The sequence below is a fragment of the Microcaecilia unicolor genome, chromosome 13 (assembly GCF_901765095.1).
Source record: "Microcaecilia unicolor chromosome 13, aMicUni1.1, whole genome shotgun sequence".
Taxonomy (NCBI): domain Eukaryota; kingdom Metazoa; phylum Chordata; class Amphibia; order Gymnophiona; family Siphonopidae; genus Microcaecilia; species Microcaecilia unicolor.
Window position 1 is genome coordinate 65361570 of NC_044043.1, and position 21855 is coordinate 65383424.

Below are 21855 nucleotides of genomic sequence, written 5' to 3' on the forward strand. Positions count from 1 at the left end.
ATTTTCAAAAGTATATGCATAAATGCAAACCTCTCCCTGTCCCCGCCCCCGGGTGTGTCTCCACTCAGTTCGGATAAAGGTACAGAACTTTACCCCCATATTGGATGCATAAAACACTGCTGTATGTGTCGACCTGACTTTTAAAACGGTCCTCTCTTCAGTGAGTTCTTATATTTTTGTAACTGTTTCTAGATGTCTAGGCTACCTCCCTCCCTTTAGTGGACTTTATAAGTTGAGCAAATAGTGTCTGAAGTAATTAGAAAGACTTTACTGATGGTCTCTTTGGGTGGGGGCGGTGTTTGTCCCTATATAGTGACCCCTGTTTGGCAACAGACTGTAAGTACGCAAACAAGTTTCACTTCCACTGTCTCTTTGGGAACTGCAAGTACGTTTGCAAGACCTCTGGCAAGGCCGAGTCCCACTGCCTGGATCACATCAACCCCAACAACAGCCTGGTGAACGTGCGTGACCAGTTCGCTTACTACTCTCTGCAGTGTCTCTGCTCCAACCAGGTAAGTGGGGGGGGGGGGGGAGGGGGAGAATATTGATTGAATTACTTTGCTCCTTCTGCCTCTTCCTGTATGTCAGTGAGACTTTGATAGGAGGACGAAGGGTGAGGGACGCTGTATTTATAATTTGTCTCTTCCTCAGCACTGTGAGTTCCGCATGCGGGGCCACTACCATTGCCTGCGCCAAGGCTGCTACTTCGTCACGAACATCACCACCAAGCTACCCTGGCACATCAAGAAACATGAAAAGGCTGAGCGGCGAGCAGCAAACGGATTCAAATACTTCACCAAACGCGAGGAGTGTGCCAGGCTGGGTAAGAGATTTCCCCCGTCTCTTTTATGTACAGTATAAGGACTGATATCTGTGCCAGTGAACTGAAAGGTTGTAAATCGGGTAGGAAATTGGTTGAGTGGCAGAACACAGACCTCCAAATTCTATAAATAGTGCCCAAAGTTAGTCGGGCATTCAGTTTTAGAAGAGGGTCAGTTAGTCATGTAATAATTTGTTAATTAGCGCTAAATTGTTAGTTAATTGGCTCTACGTTCCAATAATTGGCAAAAATTTGTAGTTACGTGCATAACTTACACCCCTGTTCTGTAAACTGAGCGGCTAATTTCTATGGCACGCAACTCCAAATGGACTTTGGGGGGGGGGTGTCGGGGGGGGGTGCTTAGTAATTGGACACAATGTTATACAATACTGTCATGCAGGTATCTTACTAACAGTACGTAGGCACTAGCATGTATCACAGCCTTTGTGTTGACATAAGTGCTCACGTCTAAACTTTAGGCATGAAAATACGTTCTTACGTTAGTATGCTATAAAGGCAGATCCATGCAGAATTGCTGTTCTAGAGTTGTCGCTTAGCGCCAGAGTGTTTGGCGTCTATCTGTAGCCAGCCTTTCTTGAGTTTACCCCAGTGTGTTGGATAATGGGGTCCAGTCTGTTGAAGGCAAAGTGATCCCTGGGAGTTTCCCAGGGCTTGGTACCTGGATTGCTTTTTTAAAATATTTCACTTTTTGGTTTTGCTGAAGGACTTTAGAGAAAGGGATGCTTGTGTGCGGATACTAAGATCTGCAACAGGGTAGAAAGGTGTAGAAAAATGACTGGAACCAGAAGAATGGTCAAGGATTTGGAAACGAGTGTAAAATTGTGCTCTCGGAATGCAAAATTCCATTAGCCAAATATCAGGAGAACAATAAAGGAAGAATAATTTCAGATCTCAGAATAGCCAGTTAATCTTCTCTAGCGACTGGGAGAGCTAGCAGTATACTTGAATTGCATGAGTAGAGGTGCTTTTAGCATGAAAATGAAGATGATGTGAAGGGGCATAATCGAACGGGACGCCCAAGTTTTCCTGAGGACGTTCTCGCAGGACATCCCCGCAAAGGGGCGGGGAAACCCGTATTATCGAAACGATGGGCGTCCATCTTTTGTTTCAATAATACGGTCAGGGACGCCCAAATCTCAACATTTAGGTCGACCTTAGAGATGGTCGTCCCCGTTTTTTGTTGATAATGGAAACCGAAGATGCCCATCTCAGAAATGACCAAATCCAAGTCGTTTGGTCGTGGGAGGAGCCAGCATTCATAGTGCACTGGTCCACCTCACATGGCAAGACACCAACCAGGCACCCTAGGGGGCACTGCAGTGGACTTCAGAAAAAGCTCCCAGGTGCATAGCTCCCTTACCTTGTTTGCTGAGCCCCCCCCCCCCCAAACCCACTCCACACAACTGTACACCACTACCAAAGCCCTTAGGGATGAAGGGGGGCACCGGTACAGTGGGTTTTGGAGGGCTCACTGTTTCCTCCACAAGTGTAACAGGTAGGGGGAATGGGCCTGGGTCCGCCTACCTGAAGTGCACTGCAGTACCCACTAAAACTGCTCCAGGGATCTGCGTACTGCTGTCATGGAGCTGGGTATGATATTTGAGGCTGGCATACAGGCTGGAAAAAATATTTAAATTTTTTTTTTTTAGAGTGGGAGGGGGTTAGTGACCACTGGAGAAGTAAGGGGAGGTCATCCCCGATTCCCTCCGGTGGTCATCTGGTCATTTATGGCACATTTTTGTGGCTTGGTTGTAAAAAAAAAAAGGACCAAGTAAAGTCGCCCAAGTGTTCGTCAGGGACGCCCTTCTTTTTTCCATTATCAGCCGAGGACGCCCATGTGTTAAGCACGCCCCAGTCCCACCTTCGCTATGCTTCCGACACGCCCCTGTGAACTTTGGTCGTCCCCGCAACGGAAAGCAGTTGAGGACACCTAAAATCGGCTTTCGATTATGCCGATTTGGGCAATCCTGTGAGAAGGACGCCCATCTTCCGATTTGTGTCGAAAGATGGGCGCCCTTCTCTTTCGAAAATAAGCCTGATTGTCTCTCTTTCTGGAGGCTGCAACTTTATAAGGACATGGAGAGGACAGAAGCAGTTCAGGGAAGGGAAGATCTTCAAGACAAACTCTATGAAAATAGACTTAGAAATTCAGAAAGTCTCTTCACTGAGAAAAAAATGGATGGGAGGACGTAATAGCAACTGTGAAATATTTGGCAAATTTCAGTAAAGTACAGAAAGATTCATTCTTCCACAAAAGAAGAAATTTAAAGATGAAGTGTCATGATGTGAAGCTACAGGAAGAAAGGTGTAGAGCAAATATGAGTTGGTGTCTGGAGCACCCAGTCGGCAGATGTGGTGACAGTCAAAGTCATGACATGAATTGAAAAGCTCTTGAGACAGACACAGAGCACAGAGGTGAAGGACTGGTTGGAGCAAGAGACAGAAGAAATGACAGAAGGATGAACTTGGCATATCGATAGCGGATGGGTGAGAGGATGATGTTGGTTAGGGCAGTGGGAGCTTTGGTGTTCATCTACTCAAGGTTGTGGAGTAGCAGAATTATTTCAATTTTGGCAGACTGGTCAGAATAATTGGTCTTTCTCTGTCATCATTTACTATGTTACTTTGTGAGAGAAGAAAAGGGAAGGTGATAAGACTGGCTTCCACAGAGCTCCTGGTTGAGACAGCAGAGCTAAGAAGCCTGGAGCAGTGGTAGGACTCCAGAATGCTGGTGGGTATAATGGGCGGGAGAGGGCGGGTTACTCAGCAGGAGCTGTAACCTGACCTGGCAGCACTCCCCAGCTGAAGGTTTAGTCAGCAGAGTCAAATTTAAGATGTTAGCACCCAGAAGCAGGCTTGAAGAGCAGGAGGGAGGGAGGGAAAGTCTGCATGGATCTAAAGTGTTAACCCAGTTATTTGCCCCGTAATTCTGTAATCTTGCACACAAAGTTCTAGAATAGTGTCAGTCATGTGCTGTGTGTACCTTAATAGCTGCTAATTGGCATTAACAACCAATAATATGCTATAATAGGTGTTAATTGGCACTAATTTGCAGTTACACACGTAACTACCCTTAGTATTCTGCAAATTGTGCGCACAAAATCCAAAATAGCAGAACTGCGAGGGGGTGTGGACCTGAGAGGGGCCTGGACGGGTTAGGGGACGTGCCTAGCATGGGTTATAGCGCCTAACAAACAACAAGTAAGCGTGAGGATTCACACCAGCCTTTCAGCTGGTATTAGCGCTTGTGCCTACAGTTGGGCGCATTACTGCAGATTTACGCTAGTATTCTATAAAGTATCTGTGTAATTACCAACATAGAATTCATACCGAGTGCGCAGGGTCCCAATGTGCCTAACTGTAGACTATCTGTAGGCAGTTACCCCCTTGGTGTCTTAAAAATGCGATGCCCTGGATGGTTGCCTGTGTCTGAATTCAGGCATGGCAGGGAGAGATCGTAACCCGCAAATGGTGGTAAGGAAAAAAGAGAGTTGATGACCAGATGAAGAGCAGCGCAGGTGATGAAGTGGCCATGGCTTCAAGATAGTTTTGGTTAGAGCAGTATTGGCAGGAGTAAGTGAGCAGACCTGGTAAGCAAAACGGATCTTAGTTGTCAACATGTACTGTTCTGCTGTGAAGTTCTTTCATTACTTGCTCCATCTTTGTGTAGGTAAAATTTAGAAATAAATACAAACAGTGGAGGTTAGAGGAAGCTTATCGCTTTTACAGAGCTCCCAGAGAAGTGCCTGACTCTGTGAGGAAAAGAAATTGGCGATCCTGTTAGTGCTGGAGAGGGTGATGGCCTTTGCTTAGACAGATGCTTTTTTTGGTAGTTTCTCTAAGGTCTAAATCAGAGGCGGGGCAACCCTGGTGCTTGAAGGCTGCAACTCGGTTTCAGGATTTCCCCAATGAATATGCATGAGATCTATTTACATACACTGCTCCACTGTATGCAAATAGATCTCATGCATATTCATTGGAGAAATCCTGAAACCCTGACTGGGTTGTGGCCCTCGAGGGCTAAGGTTTACCCACCCCTAGTCTAAATAATATTGTGTCTCTAACAGGACTAGGTAGTAGGTTGGTAACATCTCCACCCTCCCTATACCACATAGGTTCTCAAACTGTGCCAAAAGGTGTATTGGCCCAGACCTTACATTTGGTCTTAGCCAGAAAACCTGCGTAGTCATTTTTAGGAAGAAATAGATAAGATGGCTAAGGACTGCTGTCACATTCCTGATTCGCCAAGACTTTTGTTTGTCAGTGAGGTCCCTTAACCCTCCATTGCCCCAGATATGCCACAGAAAGGCGGTATATCAAATCCCACCCCCTTTCCCTTCCCCTTAATAGTTGGTTTTTTTTACTTGATGTGGGCTATAAAAGGAGTGACACTCACTTCCTGTCTGCTTTGCTCCATCGTACATGCTTCAGTAAAATGAGCAAGTTTAGCACGATTTCCTACATTTTGGCTGCTGTAATAGGGTTGCCAGTTGGCTCCAGATTCACTCAAAAAGGTTAATCCAGTCCTAGGTTTACCCCATTGCATCTAGGGACTTGAATTTCTAAATCCCCAATTGCATTTCCTGAGATAAGCAAGACTTTAAGTCCGTACATGCAATGGGGTAAACCCAGGGCTAAATCAACCTTGTTAGTTGGTAACCTAATAGCCACTTTCAGAACTTAAGTACATAAGTAATGCCACACTGGGAAAAGACCAAGGGTCCACTGAGCCCAGCATCCTGTCCATAACAGCGGCCAATCCAGGCCAAGGGCATCTGGCAAGCTTCCCAAATGTACAAACATTCTATACAATCAAGCCATTGTGACATCACTAATGAGGTTGGCTCTTATTGGTGGAATGAGCCACTATGACATCACAATAGGTTAAATCACTGCTCTATGTAATAAAAGTGAGCCAAGTAGAGGACATAAGTACATAAGTAATGCCACACTGGGAAAAGACCAAGGGTCCATCGAGCCCAGCATCCTGTCCACGACAGCGGCCAATCCAGGCCAAGGGCACCTGGCAAACTTCCCAAACGTACAAACATTCTATACATGTTATTCCTGGAATTGTGGATTTTTCCCAAGTCCATTTAGTAGTGGTTTATGGACTTGTCCTTTAGGAAACCATCTAACCCCTTTTTAAACTCTGCCAAGCTAACCGCCTTCACCACGTTCTCCGGCAACGAAATAAGTACATAAAATACTTAGGCATTGGTGAGAGACTCCAGGGTGAAGGGTAAATATTCTGCCCTGAAAGACTGGACAGGCTCCTTTGCAAACTCTTGACATTTTGCTGGTAGGGGGACCATGTGGAAACCTGCCCATATAACAGCCGGAGATTGTATGGCCCCTGCCCAGCCACAGTCAAGTGTTTCACCCCTGCTTCATTTCTGTGTTATCATTAACAGCTCTTTGTCCCACTGTTCACAGCAAAACAAAAAATTGTCAACTGCCAAAGGAAAGGAAGAAAAGGCAAAAACACTCCCCTTCAGCTATTAATTCATAAAGAATTTATGCTGGAGTGATAAGCTGGCAGGGGTAACCATGACAGCAGGTATCAACAGACAGTGGACCGTACCCTGTCTCGGTTTACAAATGTCAGGAGATCCCGGCAGTTGCTGTTATTTACTCAAGTTTTGGTGTTTCAGGTGATAGGCCTGGGCTAAACAAAGCTGGCAGATGACAAATTGCTGTGTGCGGTGTCTGCTTGCCATGGTGATGGACGAGTCTTCACCTGCCCTGTTCTGATGCTTTCTTCCACCCTCCCTCCCCCAGCTCCTGTTTGATCTCAATTCCAAAGTACAACATCAACGGCTGGAAAGAGGCAAACACTAAAAGGATATAGAAAAGGAACCCTCTCCACTGGAAGCAGGCACACATTTTTCCAGTGTAGAGTTTTTGTCAGAGAGCAGGAGGGCGGACATTCAGCTTGATGAGAACAAGCCACCTTTTTTGTATTGCTTTGCATTGTATGTGGCCTTTCTGGGGAGCGGATAACTCGCTATATGTGTCCTAACTCTGGCCCTCTCCTCCTCCATCACTTCTCTAGCCTCAAATTAGTGACTTCTGTTTCTTGTGGGCCTGTCCTTGGCCCTTCGAGGAGAAGGGAGGATAGCTGCAGATTGGTTCTGAGAAAAGCTGATGTGCTTAAAGGGCATTTCTATAATTGGGTGCATCCATTTAGACGCTTCAACGATGCACGGTGAGATCCTATTCTATAATGGTATCTGGGTGCCCAGATTCCATTATAGAATACTAGCATAATCCAGTATGCCTTATCCCATAGACCTAGTGTAACTGCAGTCGTGTAAATGTGGCAGGGTTACACATAGCAGGGATGTAACCCGAGGGAGGGGGCCATGAGGGCCTGGGCCCCCTCAATCTGGGTTCAGGCGCCTGGCTAGCAGAAGGGCCCACAAGGCCTGCCAACAGAAGCAGTCCTCCACCTGCACGGCCTGTACATTCTCTGACCTCACCCCTCCACACACACACACACATGCTCAATTTCCATGAAACTGAGCATGTGTGGGAGAGGCCTGCCCCCCTGTGCATGCTCAGTTTAAGGCCTGACACGGTGGCAACAGCCACTGCACAGGGAACATGCAGGCCACAGGTGGAGGAGCTTTTCTGCTGGAGGGACTTAGGGATCCCCGCATGCTCAGGCATGTGAGGGTTGCGGTGGGGGGAGAAGTGTAGCAGCAAGGCAAAATTTTGTCGCCCGCCCCCCCCCCCCCCTAACTTTGTGCTCAGATGTTATGCAGGTCCTGGCCAATATTCAGCTGGCATCCACATAAGACCCACATAAGGGGATATCGTATCCCGCATCTCCTTTCCTCGATTCCAATTGCCCCCCCCCCTTCTGATTCCGATCCCTCCTCTTTGACCCACTTAAGCATAGAGGCCCCCCACTCAGTCCCCACCCCCAAGAATAGAAGCCCCCCCCCCCCCCAGGCCTACCTTAACTTTCATGGTGGTCCAGTGGGTCAATGGAGCAGGAGTGAAGCCTACTTGCTCTTGTCCCTGGTGGCTCCAGCTTAAAAATGGCAGCTACAACTTATAGCAATTAATCTCAGGTGTATTTCATGCATATTCATTGGGGATATCTTGAAAACCTGACCTGTTTGCCGCACATGTGGTTGTAGGGAATGATTGGGCAGAGGGGCGACGAACTAACAGAAATGGGTACAAATTTTAGATGGGCTTAGCATGTAGGTTATGTGGATCGTTGACTATCTTATATGGTGATGTATGGTTTGTATTTGGGTCTGTTGTAATTTGTTGTGTATATTTTCCTCATTGTTATTTTTATATTATGTTGATGATGTATTTATCCATAATGGGGTTGTTCTATAAAGCAGTTTCCAAGTGTCAAGTGTGTTTTACATAAATCTGTGGGGGATATGTTTGTATGAAAGTAGTATATGTATGTATGCGTTTATGTATGGGTGTATTTTGGGTGGAGCAAGGGCAGAATTGCAAGGTGGACGTGTACTTGATCATTCATTATTTGATGCTTGGTGTACTGCCTAATGAAGGGACGCACAAGACAGTTTACAATCTAAGTCTATGGAAAGGAATGCCAATATCAGTAGGTCAGAAGAGGAAATACAAAACACAGAACAAATACCAACCCAATCCAAGGAGCCAACAACCAAGACTCAGCTCGTAGCAGCTGCCCCAAATGCTCTCTGAAATAAGAAGGTCTTTAATCCAGTCCTAAATCTTAGATAAGTCTGTTCAGGATGTAGAGCTGCTGGGAGTGCATTATAAACACATAAGTGTACCTGCTATGGAGCATTTCTGTGCTGTTCTGAGAGCCCAGTCTATAGAGATGCTCGTATTGTCTCTGTCAGATGGGCGTGTTTGTAGCAATGTTAGTAGGCACCTTGTTTATAAAATTACCCCCAGAGAGGGCAGCTTTCAAAGGGTTTTCCATGAATAAATAGTTGTTTACCCATAGAAAATGGCCCACTGGAAATCGCCCCTCCTCTCTACATGCAGATAAAGGACTCCATTGTTAACAGGGTTTCATATACATTGTAGAATAGAAATATTTATAACTCTCAACTAAATATGGTGATAAATTGTACTTCAATTAGACAGGAGCAGAATATATGTAAATAAATAGACTAGAACAACACAATTACATTTATAAAGGAAGGGAAAGGGGAGAAGGCATAAGACATAAGAATTGTCCTACTGGTTCGGACCAAAGGTCCATATAGCTTAGCTGTTCCTAACAGTGGCCAATCCAGGTCATGAGTACCTGGCAGGATCTCAAAAAGTAGCAAGTCCCATGCTACCAACCCCAAGGATAAGCAGTGGTTTTCCCCAGGTCTACCTTAATAACAGTTTATGGACTTTTCCTTCAGAAATTTGTCCAAATCATTTTTATACCCAGCTACACTAACTGCTTTTACTACATCCTCTGGCATGGAGCTTTCATTATTTTTTAAACCCTGTGTGTACTTCAGATGATATGCTTAGATATGCTTTAGAACAAGTGGAGATGCATGTGCTGAACAGCTAACCCATTCCCGTATTTTCAAAGGGAAACTTCCATGTGGAATTTGCTCTTTAAAATGAGCTTGCGGGCCCTGTGTGGAGTTTTAAAATTGTCCTCATTACGTACACCACTTGGATTAAATCTGACTATTGATAAAGGAGATTTGTAAGTTTAATGCATTGAAACTAAATCTTTCCTTTTCACTGTCTTCCATTTCAAACTGTAGGATGCAAGTATAACCAGGTGAACAGTCACTTCCACTGTATTCGCGAGGGCTGTCAGTTTTCTTTCCTGCTGAAGCACCAAATGACATCACATGCCCGCAAACACATGAGGAGGATGCTGGGGAAAAATTTTGACCGGGTTCCTGGTCAGGTAGTTTTCTGAAGGACACTTACACAACTCATGCAGCTTCTTCGTTCAGCTGTGCAATGTGACTGACTTCCATTTTGTGCATGTCCAGGGTGCACAGAGGAGGGATTTGCAGGGCCGCCGAGAGGGGGGGACAGGGGGGACAAAAGTCCCCGGGCCTCCAGGGGGGGGGCCTGGCGCTGCCGCAGTCAGGCCCGCCCGCCCTTCCGTCGCTCCCACAACTAACCACCTTAAGTGCCTTCATCTTCGCAGCAGCAGCAGGGCAGGCCACTCCTTCCTTCCGTGTCCCGCCCTCGCCTGACATAACGTCCGCGAGGGCAGGGAAGGAAGGAGAGGTCTGCCCTGCTGCTGCTTGCTGCGAAGATGAAGGCGCTTCAGGTTAGATCAGGGGGCCCAGCACTGGCAGCGGATGGAGGGGGGGCCCGGCGACCTCGGATGGGGGGCGCGACACGACCTCAAGTGGGGGGGCCTGGGGGTGGCCTTGTCCCGGCTCTCGGCGGCTCCGGGGGTTTGATGACAGGTGATGCAGTGTGGAGAAAGGGGGCTGAAGAGAGATGTAGAGCTGGGTGGGGGGGGGGACGGTTATGGAAGATGTAAAGCTGGGCAGGAAAGGGGGATAGCCAGGAGATACAGTGCAGTGCAGAAGGGAGGGCTGACAGAAGACACAGGGGTTATTGATAGACACACACAGCTGGATGGAGGGAGGGTGTTGATGGGCGATAGAAAGCTACGTAGAAGGGGCAGTTGGAGATGTAGATGGATGTTGTGAATATTTTCTTCCTTTTTTGCTGTAGGTTCTTCCTCACACTTCGCTTAATGAAAATCTTTCACATATCAGCAGCATGGCACCAAGCCCAGCCTCTGGAGGGACCCCAAGTTCCTTTCACACAACGCCCCAAAGTATAATGGACACTGAAACAGATGAATACTTGGACTACACAGGGGCGGGCAGCCCAGGTGGCATTTCCTCTGAGTCCTCAAATTTGGATCGCAGCTGTACTAGTACTCCCGTGGGCAATGAGAGCACGTCAGCAGGTGAGGTCACCTCCTGGTGCCACTGAGAGCTCTGGATGTAGGCCCACTTGACTTTGCAGTTCCCCAGAATCTGTGATACAGGTGCAAGCTAAACATACAGGGCTTACAAAATTTTATACAAAAATATCTGAGAAAATGTCAAGTCCCCGTGGTGCAGTATCCGTGAGCTGGTTTCCTCCATGTGTGACCTGTGGTTGTAAAGACCCTGACCTAGTACAGTGCATGTGTCCTTCACATGTGGACTGACAGAGTGTACTTCGGTGTGTTTTGGTTCTGGTGGTGGCATTATGTAACAATCTGAGCCGTACTTATTTGCCTCTCCAAGCTTGAACTCAAAGGCAAGTTATAACTGGGCACAGTAGCTATTTCCCTTCCCCAGAGAATTTACAATTTCAGTTTTGTACATCAGACTTTGTAGGGTCAGGCGACTTGCCAAAGATTAGAACCTTGGCTTCGCTGGTTCTCAGCCTCCTGCTCTAACCACTGGGCCACTCCTCCCTGACACATCCTGGTATCTGATTTGCTCAATTACTGCAGACTGGAAATGGCTTCTAAAGTCTAGGATGTCTGATTTTTCATAAGCCAGTGTCATTAGGGAGTGAGAGGATCGGTGCTGCCTAATGTCCACTTCAGATGCAGCAGGTACATTTACACAGATTAGTGAAGAGTTGTGATCCATATTTTGGAAGCTGAAGACACTTGTAGTACAAAGCATCTTGTTGATTCTTCTTGATTCTTCAGATGGCAGGGTCCTCTGGAGGTCCCTTTCCCGTAGGAGAAGCCAGAAGATGCTGCCTTCCCCACCCCCGCACTATACACTGCTGCCAGCTTGATTTGCACCCACTTACACAACTTGTATTTTAGCTTCTACCATTTGTTTCTAAAACGTACCTGGAAATGTCCACCCCCTTCCTCCCCAAGCCTCTCACAACATCATGTCCTCCTGTTACCTCATAGTGCAAAAATAGAAATCTCTATAAATTGCAAAAAATCCAGCTGCGCTTTGAGGACTTTGTGGTATTTATGATGATTCCTTCTACTTAACCGCTCCTCAGAACCCGCTGTCAGACTTGAAATGTGAATGGGATCTTGTTACAGCTCTTGGGTTTCTTATTTTTCTGCCTTCTCTCCTTTCTTGGTTTTGAGAGCTGGGGTTCCTATTTTGACTTTGGTCATGTTTGAAACAAGAAAGAGGCAAAATAAAACATTCACAAGCACACGCAGGGATGGAGGAAGGGAAGGCGGCACGTAACAGGGAAAGAGACTGATAGCAACATGAAAGGGATTCCAGTTTCAAGCTGGCATTCTCCCAGAGTAGAAAAATGAGGTGAAAGTACACTGTAGACCCTTTATGGGATCGCATATAACATGGCCAAGGGCTAGACCCCTATTTTTGTGTTGTCACATATTATACATTAGACCCCATATAAAGCAGATTCACTTATTTATTTGGTTGGTTGGTTTTATTTACCGCCTTTTTGAAGGAATTCACTCAAGGCGGTGTACAGTAAGAACAGATCAAACATGAGCAATAGGCAAGTACAGCAGTAAAAATATTCAAATAACAATACAAAGTATGGCATAGTATACTACTTGCAATGTCAACACAATACGTAATAGAACATTTTAATTGATAGTGAAGGGTAAAGCAAAAATGTAACATATAGAAAGGTAACAGAGTAAGAAGAGTTAGAAAGTAAGGTGACTGATTTAAAGAAAGTTGCACATGAGGTCAGAGAGATGGTTAAATATTATCTCAGCTAGGGTAGGAGTGGATCAACATGTCCTGCTGCAGTATGTGCAGCCCGAGTCAATCCTTCTCTGTGTGAGTGAGACTAATAAGTTAGTTACGTCTTCCATTAAAGGCCTGGTTGAACTTATAACACAGTTGGGTGTCTTGGACCCCAGCGTCAATGTTATATGGTGTCTACATTGTACTACTGAAAACGTGGGACTTCTGTTGTCTCTCTTTAAATCTGAGATGCAGACTGGCAACAGGGGTGACACCACTCTCCTTCTCCTCCTCCCCCAGACTTAGCAGGAGTGAGTCCTCCTGCTCCTCAGGGTCTGAGATAAAGACTTACTGTATGTGTGAGCACCCCTTGTAGACTAGGGGTTTCTGACCTGTAGAAGAGGTGGGCCTCTAAAAGTGAAGAGTGTATAACTCCAACCCTTCCTGCAGTCTTCCTTTGACCCTGGGACATGCCCCCAGCACAGTGCAACCATTAACACCTTAATCACCAGCACTAGCAGTTGCAGAACGTTGGAAGGACACAGGGCTGTAAGTGAGATCCCAACAGAGCTGCATATGTACAGATCACTGCTGTTGTGGAGGGTAAATGAGAGAAATTTCATGACCCACCTGCATGCTCTCATCTTTCTGTCACGCTTATTCTCAGTGTACTTTCCATTCTCATCGTATTTGCTTTCACTATTGGGTTTCTCATTTCGGTTCTTTTTGTTTCCTGTTTGTTTTTTTTCCCCTGTTTTCTTGTTTTCTGCATTTCTTCACATTCTCCAGGCTGCCTGGTTCCTACTGCTGCCACAGATGATGCCACTGCCCACAATGCACCACCGCCTCTGCTTCAGCCTCCATCTTTCCCTCAAGCCTTGCTCAGGTCGCCCCTTCCTTCCCTCCCATACCTGCTATCTCCATCTTGTCTTTCCTACTCTCTGCTCAGTGCCACGTTGGGAGCCAGCAGGGGTATTCTCATGCCAGCCAACAGCACGCCAATCATAGCTACACCAGCTCCTGCAACAAGCGATGTCCCTCTCGTTCAGGATGCGGCAGGTACTGTAGGACTTGTGTACCTCACTCTGAGCTCAGCATGTTTCCCAGTCACACAGGGTCACCACCTTTGTTTATTTTTTGGGCTATAGACCTTTATACTATTTTAGATTTTTTTTAAATGCAAATTTCGTTGTGACTTCATTGTAATATTATCCTTGCATAAGACCGGGATGCCTCTACAGAGTGATCTACTGTATGCATCTCTCAGTATGCCCTCATTCTTCATTTTTCTTCATTCAAGATGGGGTTAAGGATAGCGGTGGTGATATGTTGTACCACTTCCACTCTCCATAACCCCATCTTAAATGAGAAAGCATGAAGAACGAGGCATGCTAGGGAGATTGAAAAGTGAGAGAGAAGGGGAAGGAAAGTTAGAAGAAAGGGGCTGGACATGAGGGAAAATAACGGAAAGGTCAGATTTAGAGCAAAAATGGGAGGGAGGAAGGGAAGATTAAACGAGATGGAGAACATACAGAGGAAACCTTAAGAGGACAGGGACCAGACAGAGAGCAAGGCGGAAGGGAAGAGACCAAACCTGGAAGCAGTGGAGGAATTGCCTGATGATTAGTGCAGTGAGCTGAGAACCACAGGAACCAGGTTCAATTCCTACTGCATCCCATTGTGACCCTGGGGCAAGTCACTTAACCCTCCTTTGCCCCAGGTACAAAACTTAGATTGTGAGCCCACTAAGGACAGATAAAGTGCCTGAATATAATATGTAAACTGTTTTCATTGTTCCACAGAAAGGTGGTGGGGGTGAGAGGAGAAGGGCTGGAAATGGGAACAGGATGGTGGAGAAAGGGGGTTTGAGATGGATTTTTGGGAGCTGGAAAGAAACCTCACAAAGAAGAAAAGAAATAGTAAACTGGATCGTGTCTTGTCTCTAGCAGTAGTGTCCCAGATAGCAGGTACTTAGAGGGAATGGATGAGAAAGAGGATGCCTGTAGGTTCTTTGTATCCTGAAAATCTCCCTGTTTCTAGCAGGCATGTGTGGGACCCACGGTGACATCCCCAATAGTTATGTTATATAGCACAACAAGAATAATGGAGATTGTTTCCCCGAGTGCTGTGTGCTCCCTTACCGCATTAATTAGCGGCATGAGTTACTGCTCCTGTGCTGTGCAGCTCGGCTGTGTTCCCCACCACCCCCTCCAAGCTACAGTGAGCTCTGCCGTGGTTGTGATAGGAAAATACCCCTGAAGCTGGCCGTCTAGTTCTGTTAGGATTTGAGAGATGGCTGGCAGCAGAGAGACCTCCTTAGTGCACAGAGTGATGGTAAGCACCAGGAAGAGTTATAACCAGAGGTGAAGCCACATAGGCACGGGCAACTGGGCAGACTAGCTGAGTCAAATGTATTTAGATTTAGTTCAAGACGAGTTTCAGCCTTTTTCTTTAGGCATGTCCCACATACCTGCTCTGTTCCATGTGACAGTGGTTGTGAACAGGATATGTTGCCATTTTATGACAGAATCATAGCTAATTCTGCCTGCATGTATTTGTTCAGAAAATGGTATTAACGCAATAATTCTGACTGGACAGGGGCAGTTCCTCTCTAAACTGATGGAACTGAAATCCTGAGTAACAATCGGATATAACTTTTCATTACTTGTATTCATACTTCTAGAATTATGTAAAACAAAATGACCCTCCTATATTCTAAAAGTTCAGCTTGCAAGGCACAAGTGTGCTAAATTGTAAGCAAAAAAAAAAAAAAAACCATTATGGAATGCAAGGGAAGTCTGTTAGCCCCTAAGCGTTGTTACTGTTACCGCTGAGTCTTGGATTTTCACCTGCTGCCTGTGCTCATCACTTGCCTTCTCTTTCCCCTCCAGGTAACACCATCACCATGCCGACTGCTTCTGGTGCCAAGAAACGTTTCTGGATTATCGAAGACATGTCCCCCTTCGGAAAGCGACGAAAGACTGCATCCTCCCGCAAAATGCTGGATGAAGGAATGATGCTGGAGGGTTTTCGCCGCTACGACCTTTATGAGGATTGCAAAGACGTGGGCTGTCAGTTCTCCCTGAAAGTCACTCACTACCACTGCACGCGAGAGAACTGCGGTTACAAGTTCTGTGGACGGACGCATATGTACAAACACGCCCAACACCACGACCGCGTCGATAACTTGGTACTTGATGACTTCAAGCGCTTCAAATCCTCGCTCAGCTGCAATTTTGCTGATTGCCAATTCTCCGGTAACAGCACACATTTTCACTGCCTGCGCTGTGGCTTCCGCTGCACCGATAGCACCAAAGTGACAGCTCACCGCAAGCACCACGGCAAACAGGACGTGATCAGTGCTGCCGGTTTCTGCCAGTTCAGCTCCAGTACAGACTGTGGGGTTCCTGACTGCAAGTACAAACTCAAGTGTTCACACTTCCACTGCACCTACCCCAGCTGCAAACACACCGTGGTGGGCATGTCCCAGATGGACTCCCACAAGCGAAAGCACGAGAAGCAGGAGAGGGGGGAACTACCAGCAATTTCTCCTGGCCCAGAGGTGCTTTCCCATGCTGGCATGGAGTACGATGCTCAGAACCCATCTATCAACCTGGACAGCTCCTTAAACCTAAGCACCGACACCAATAGCTCCCTGTTCTTCCTGCAGAACGCTGCTGCTGGCATCGGCCTCAGCGACTCCCTCGACCTGAGCAAAAAGCTGCAGGAGCCAGCGGGCACGGTGCCCGATGAAGAGATGCTGGAGAGTCTGGCAGCCAACTCTGGCGATGCTGATGATGACTCATCCCAGGATGAAGATGAGGATGATGAGGAGGAGGATGAGGAGGAAGAAGAAGAAATAAATGAGGAAGATGATGAAGAGGAGCTGAACACAGATTCTGAAGAGTCACTCCCTGACCCTGAAGGGAATGGAGAGAGTGCTCATACTTCCAATAACGAGGGCAGTGCTTCCAGATCACCCGCAGACCCCTCATGCTAGAGACTAAATATTTTTATTTATGAAAGGCTCACCCCTGAACAAACAGAAAGTGAAGGCGAAAAGAGAGAGAAGCAAAGAACTCTTTAGGAAGGAATGAGAGTGAGCAGAGGGGGGATACAGGCGATAAGCAGTTTATTATGCAGATAATAAAAACAAGATGAACTCTCTTAAAGGACAACAATGCCAGGGGAAACACTTGCAACCCCTGGTTCTCCTGTGTGTGCGTGCGTGTGTGTATGCGTGCGCGTGTGTCTGGGTGCATGCTTGATTCTTAACAGTCTTTTTTAAAAATTATTTTCTTTTTTTTTTTTTTTTTTTAGTTTTTGGTATCTAAATATGAAATCTCAGATCCTGTGATGAGGTTAATGATTGAAGTATATGGAAGGAATTTCTTTCACTCCAGGGAAGGGCTGAGAAGGGGGTTGGCTCTTTACTAACCATGCAGGGAAGGGAGGGGGGGTATTTATTTTACAGCATTAAAGAGCGAGCGCTGCTCCTGTGGCAGCGGCACCCCTCTGTTCTTCCAGCTCCCTTCCAGCCTGACTTTATTTTATAAATATTTATGTAGGATTATTTCCTCTCTACCAAGATGCTCCCTTTTAATTTATTTATTATTGTTTGGGCTGAATGAAGGGAAGGGGCAAGCGACAAAAGACTGTCAAATCAGGAGGTAAAAAGCTTGAGTTAAACAAAAAAAAAATTGGGGTTGGACCCTGGCACTGCTGCTGGGCTTTGTTGGCTAGGGAGACTTCTATTCATCCCATCTCAGGAAGCTTGAGGTAAATAGTCTCTAGGCCAGTGGGAGAAATCAGAAAAAGACCTGATAATCGCACCTTCAGTTTATGGGATTTGAAAAGAACACTTGTCCCAGGTGTGCGAGCAGAGAGGCTGTCATGGTCCTCTGGGTGGCAGAAATTGGATGAAGAGGGACTGTCTTGTTTTCTCTCTCCAAAAGTGGATGAACTGGGCGGAGATCGGTCTACATGAGTCTGTAAGAATAGAGAGGAATGCAGGAATGTACTCCAGCCTCAGGGCTTTTCCTTTCACAGCACTGCAAGTAATGTCACTGGCAAAATGTAGAAAGGGAAACTTATGATTTATTGGCAGGGAAGTGGAGGCAGCTTGGCATCTCAAAAGATGGTCTGCGGCTCTCCTGTGCATGTAGCTGTCTAATTTGATTCTGGTTCTAGAAGCACCTTTTAGGACCACCCTTGGTCCTGGAAAAAGTTGCATATATTCCATAAGATGGTAAAGCAGCATCAAAGAAACACGTTTACATGCCGAACTTTGCTGTTTCCTGGTGGAATAACAGAAACAGGCAGTGTGCGCTATCCTTCCCCACCCAGCCTTTTGAGGGGACAGGGTAAGGCAGAGGTGAGGTTTGGAGTAGAGCACAACCGCTCTGGAGCAGGTGGTCATGGCAGTGGTTCAGGCCTTTCCCTGCAGTCTCAGTGATTCTGGATCACCCAGCTCTCATTTTTATTCCTGAATAAACTTTTTGTATTTATTACATTGTACAAAACCAAAACAGTTTGAAAAGAAGTAAAGTGTTCGTGCTGAGCTGCTGCAACCTGGGCCTGTTCTGTGCTCCGCTATGGCTTTTCATGGCTCAGACACATGTGGATGAAATGTTCAAATAATGTTTAAAGAAAATGAAATAGAAAGTTGTACAGTATTTTTTTTTCTGTAAAGGTTATATATAGAACAAAAAAAAAATTTGCAGAAAGCTCTTGTCTGGCACCCACCCCTGTGCCCTCTCTCAGAGAGATTGGCCCAGCTGATGATAAGACTTGGTTAATGTGTGCAATCCCTCTATCTTTTGTAATTATATTTTAGGTTTTAGCATTTTATTTTAAAGGAGCCTAGAAGTATCGATTTTTGGGCTGCTTCACACCTTAGCACTGATGTGAACTGCGTGATTCCAACTTTTAACTTGAATTTTGTAGAAACCAACATAATGTGCAGATTGTTAATATAAGTTTGTAGTTAATTTAATTTTGGGTTTTTCTCTGTGTGCTTTTTTTCATTTAGGAATTTTTTCTTTTTGGGGGGTGGGGGTGGGGTGGAGTTTGCTTCTTTTAGCGGTAGCTTCTTCCTTGATCTCTGGGACCCCTGACCCCTTCTAATAAACTGGGATTGCTGGAAGACTGGGACTGGTGATACACCTTGACTTTCAGTGCCATTTCACCTTTCCCACCTCCTCCCTCAGCTGCAAAGTGCTATTGCCAGACATGAAAGGGAATCATAGTACCAGGTGGAATACTGTTTGGACAGTTGCACTGTGATAGCTCGTTGAAGTGGAGCTGGAAAGGAGACACTAGAATCTTCTATTTCCAGCTTTACCCAGTCAGTATGTTGGGCTCCACACTTATGGCCCATGTTCTCATAACACCAGTGCTGGTAAGCAGTGTTTCTTTGGGGGGGTGGGGGTACATGTGTGTAGTATGCAGTCTGAGAGAGAGAAGCACCCCTTCCCACTCTTGTACTGTTGCTGCTGTGGTACTGTCAGAGGCATAGGAGCAAACGCTGTGGGTGCTTGAGCACCCCCAATATTGAGAAAATTCCTTGTATGTGTCCAGGGAGGGGTTATTTCCATTGGGCTTAGCACCCCCAATCATTTTGAAAAGTTGGCTGCTATGGTCAGAAGTTTGGGCACACCATCTTACTCTTCTCCTCCATTCACTCTTCAGTTTCCATATCTCTTCTCTTCTTTCCTGTCTCTTCTCACATCGCTGTAGGTTTTCTTTCAGCTGCTGCTAGCCGATACCTTTTCCTTGCTCCCTGTCCCATCCATCTGTCACTCATCTCACTACTGCCTCTTTTCCCATCCTTCCACCTTTCTTACCTCTACCAGCCTCCATTTCCCTTTCCATCTTAAATATCTCTTGCCTCTTTCCCAAAATAGATGCTTGCCCCTTTTTCCTTTCTCCATTTTCCAGAATCTGTCCCTTGCAGTTCACAAGATCAGCAGCCAGGATGTGTTTGGGTAAGATTTTTGCAGGCACTGCAGCAAAAGGACAAACTTCCAACCATTCTTCCTGCCAGTAGGAAGTTCTTAACCAGTAGTGCCTGCAGTAAGGGTCTTAAAATCTCAGGCAATTTATTTTAAATAGGGAGGGTGATGCATAAAGCCTCAAGCAGAGTTGCACACAGACATCTGCTTCCACCGTGAGTGTAATACAATGGCATGCAGCAAGCTAAGTGTATGTTAATTTTATGCACGCAGGAACGTCCATGCAAATCAAGAGGATGCATGCGCACAAATGTTTTACAGTAACCGTGGCTTCTTGTGTGCATGTCGGAACAAAAACAAAAGTGTCAGCACATATTCTTCTGCGCATGAAGATGAGACTCACAAAAACTTCTTGCATATAAATTTTTTTCCAAAGCTAATATTTATGCTCAAAAGAACAGGAGCCAATGGGTGTGGATACTTTTGTTTTTATTCTGACATTCACCCAAGCTTTGTTAGCTCCTGGCAGGCACTTCTGGTTGCAGAAAACCTGAAGACAACAAAACTGGCAGTTAAAATCTTCTCCACGGCTCCTTCAATGCTTCTCCAGATCTGGCCAAAAAAAAAAAAAAAATTCTTGTGTACTCTGTGTGGCAGAAGTCACCGTTTCCTTCTCTGCATTGCCTGGAATAATGTGGGGCCCTGTCTTTATGAGTTAACGCCTGCGCTTATTCCCCCTCTGCATTGATCAGCTATGAACATTTGCACACAGCCCGTGGTCGCCGCATAGCTAGGCTTTCTGCATCAGCCCCAGAGCGAAGGCAGCAGTTAGAGCAGTTACTGGTAGTATAAGTGTACTACTGTAATGCGAGTGACCGGTAATCAGTTAGTACCGTTAGCAGCTGATATGTAGTTGTCAATAGTCACTAGTGGACATGTGGTGTAGCAAGGGTTGGTTTCATGGATCAGTTAAAGGGGTGTGGGAACCAAAAAAAGGTTAAGAACTCCTGGCCTGGAGAAAGAATGAGTGGAAGAGAGGATCGGGTACCCTTTCAGCTTCAGCCCCAGTAAAGGATTGCTGGCAGTATGCTGAGGGTCCTTTGACGATAAACTTGTCACCTAATTACCAAAATACCATCCATAGCCAACTCGCACCTATAAACCTGCAATAAATGTTTGGCACATTCTGGTAGTTTTCCAATACTGTGCCTTCGTATCGTCTTACACCCTTGACTAGGCCTCTACTCATGTCCACTTAACCCCATTATTGGGCCTCTCATGCCCTCAGTTGCTTACACTCTTTTCAGGGTCCCAGACTTTATCCTCTTCCACACCTGGCTGGGCCCATTGACTGTATGTATTCAACACCCCTGCCTGTCCTCTTAGACCTCTGACTGGGCCACTGACTGGTTATAGTCTTTTGAGTTGTGATTGGGTAAAATGAGGTGAGACTGTGCTTAGGAGGGCTCAGCAGTGCCAGAGGGAAAGGACAGAGACAGACAAGATGGCCCATTGCTGCTGAGGATAGCGCCACTGAATGGTTCCAGTTCTTCACAAAACTGGATTATTCATCAGTGCCTCAACTGAAATCAAAATTAATTGACACTGTAGCAAAAGGAGAAACAAAACAAAAAAAAATGAAAAAGAGGAAAACGAGCTGTAATGTTTCGAATGTTGGTATTGCACACTAGGACTATAAGCCATCTCTAGCTCATTTTCAAATTCAGTGTATTGTTTTTATTTTATTTTTCTGTGGAAACAAAAAGCACGACCCAGCAAGGCTCATTTAATTTTATATCTATATATCAATACAGATATAAAATTTAAAGAAAAACTGCAAAACGTGAATGATTGAAGAGAACCGTTTGCCCTGAGTACTTGAATTGGGCCCTCAGTACCTACGTTTAAGAACTGAATATTTTTCCACTTGAATTTAGTGCTGTTAGAAATTTAATATATGTGTTTTATTTATTTGATTTTTTTGCATGACTGATGCAAGGTTTGACATTTTCACTCAATAAAACTGGAAAAAATTACCAAGGTCTGTGTTTGAAGTACAAGGACGGGGCAGAGGGAGGGAGAATGGGAATGAGACAGGGGTCGGAGTCCTTTGCTGATGCTGTTCTGAGGATCTCCCTAGACCTAGACCAGCCCTGGTCCCTTTTTGGATAAAACCTGAGGTAGGTTTCATAGTTTGGGGGGGGGGGGGGGGGAGAGAGAGGACTAGATACTTGGGGGATAGGTTTCACTGAGGGCAGGGGTTTAAGCTTGGTGGTCACTATGATCAGGGGTTGAGGGTTGCAGACTAGGCCTGGCTAAGGCAGAACTTGCCCTGCTCTTCATGGGCTAGATTCTATATAAGGCGCCTGAAAATTTCACATGGAAAAAAAAATACACCTAGGCATATTCT

The 21855-nt window shown here is 45.9% G+C and overlaps 1 protein-coding gene across 3 annotated transcripts in view; it reads left to right on the forward strand.

Moving 5' to 3' along the window:
• Positions 1 to 21481, forward strand: part of CASZ1 (castor zinc finger 1) — a 177061-nt gene extending 155580 nt beyond the window's left edge. The window contains exons 14-19 of one of the 3 annotated variants that reach the window (XM_030186248.1): positions 314 to 512; positions 652 to 823; positions 9580 to 9728; positions 10520 to 10760; positions 13282 to 13551; positions 15384 to 21481. In XM_030186248.1, the coding sequence (XP_030042108.1) occupies positions 314 to 512; positions 652 to 823; positions 9580 to 9728; positions 10520 to 10760; positions 13282 to 13551; positions 15384 to 16492 (2140 nt within the window). In that variant the 3' untranslated portion in view covers positions 16493 to 21481. The remainder of the gene's footprint in view (positions 1 to 313; positions 513 to 651; positions 824 to 9579; positions 9729 to 10519; positions 10761 to 13281; positions 13552 to 15383) is intronic. The other 2 variants (XM_030186249.1, XM_030186250.1) reach the window with 2 other exon arrangements.
• Positions 21482 to 21855: the final 374 nt, after the last annotated feature.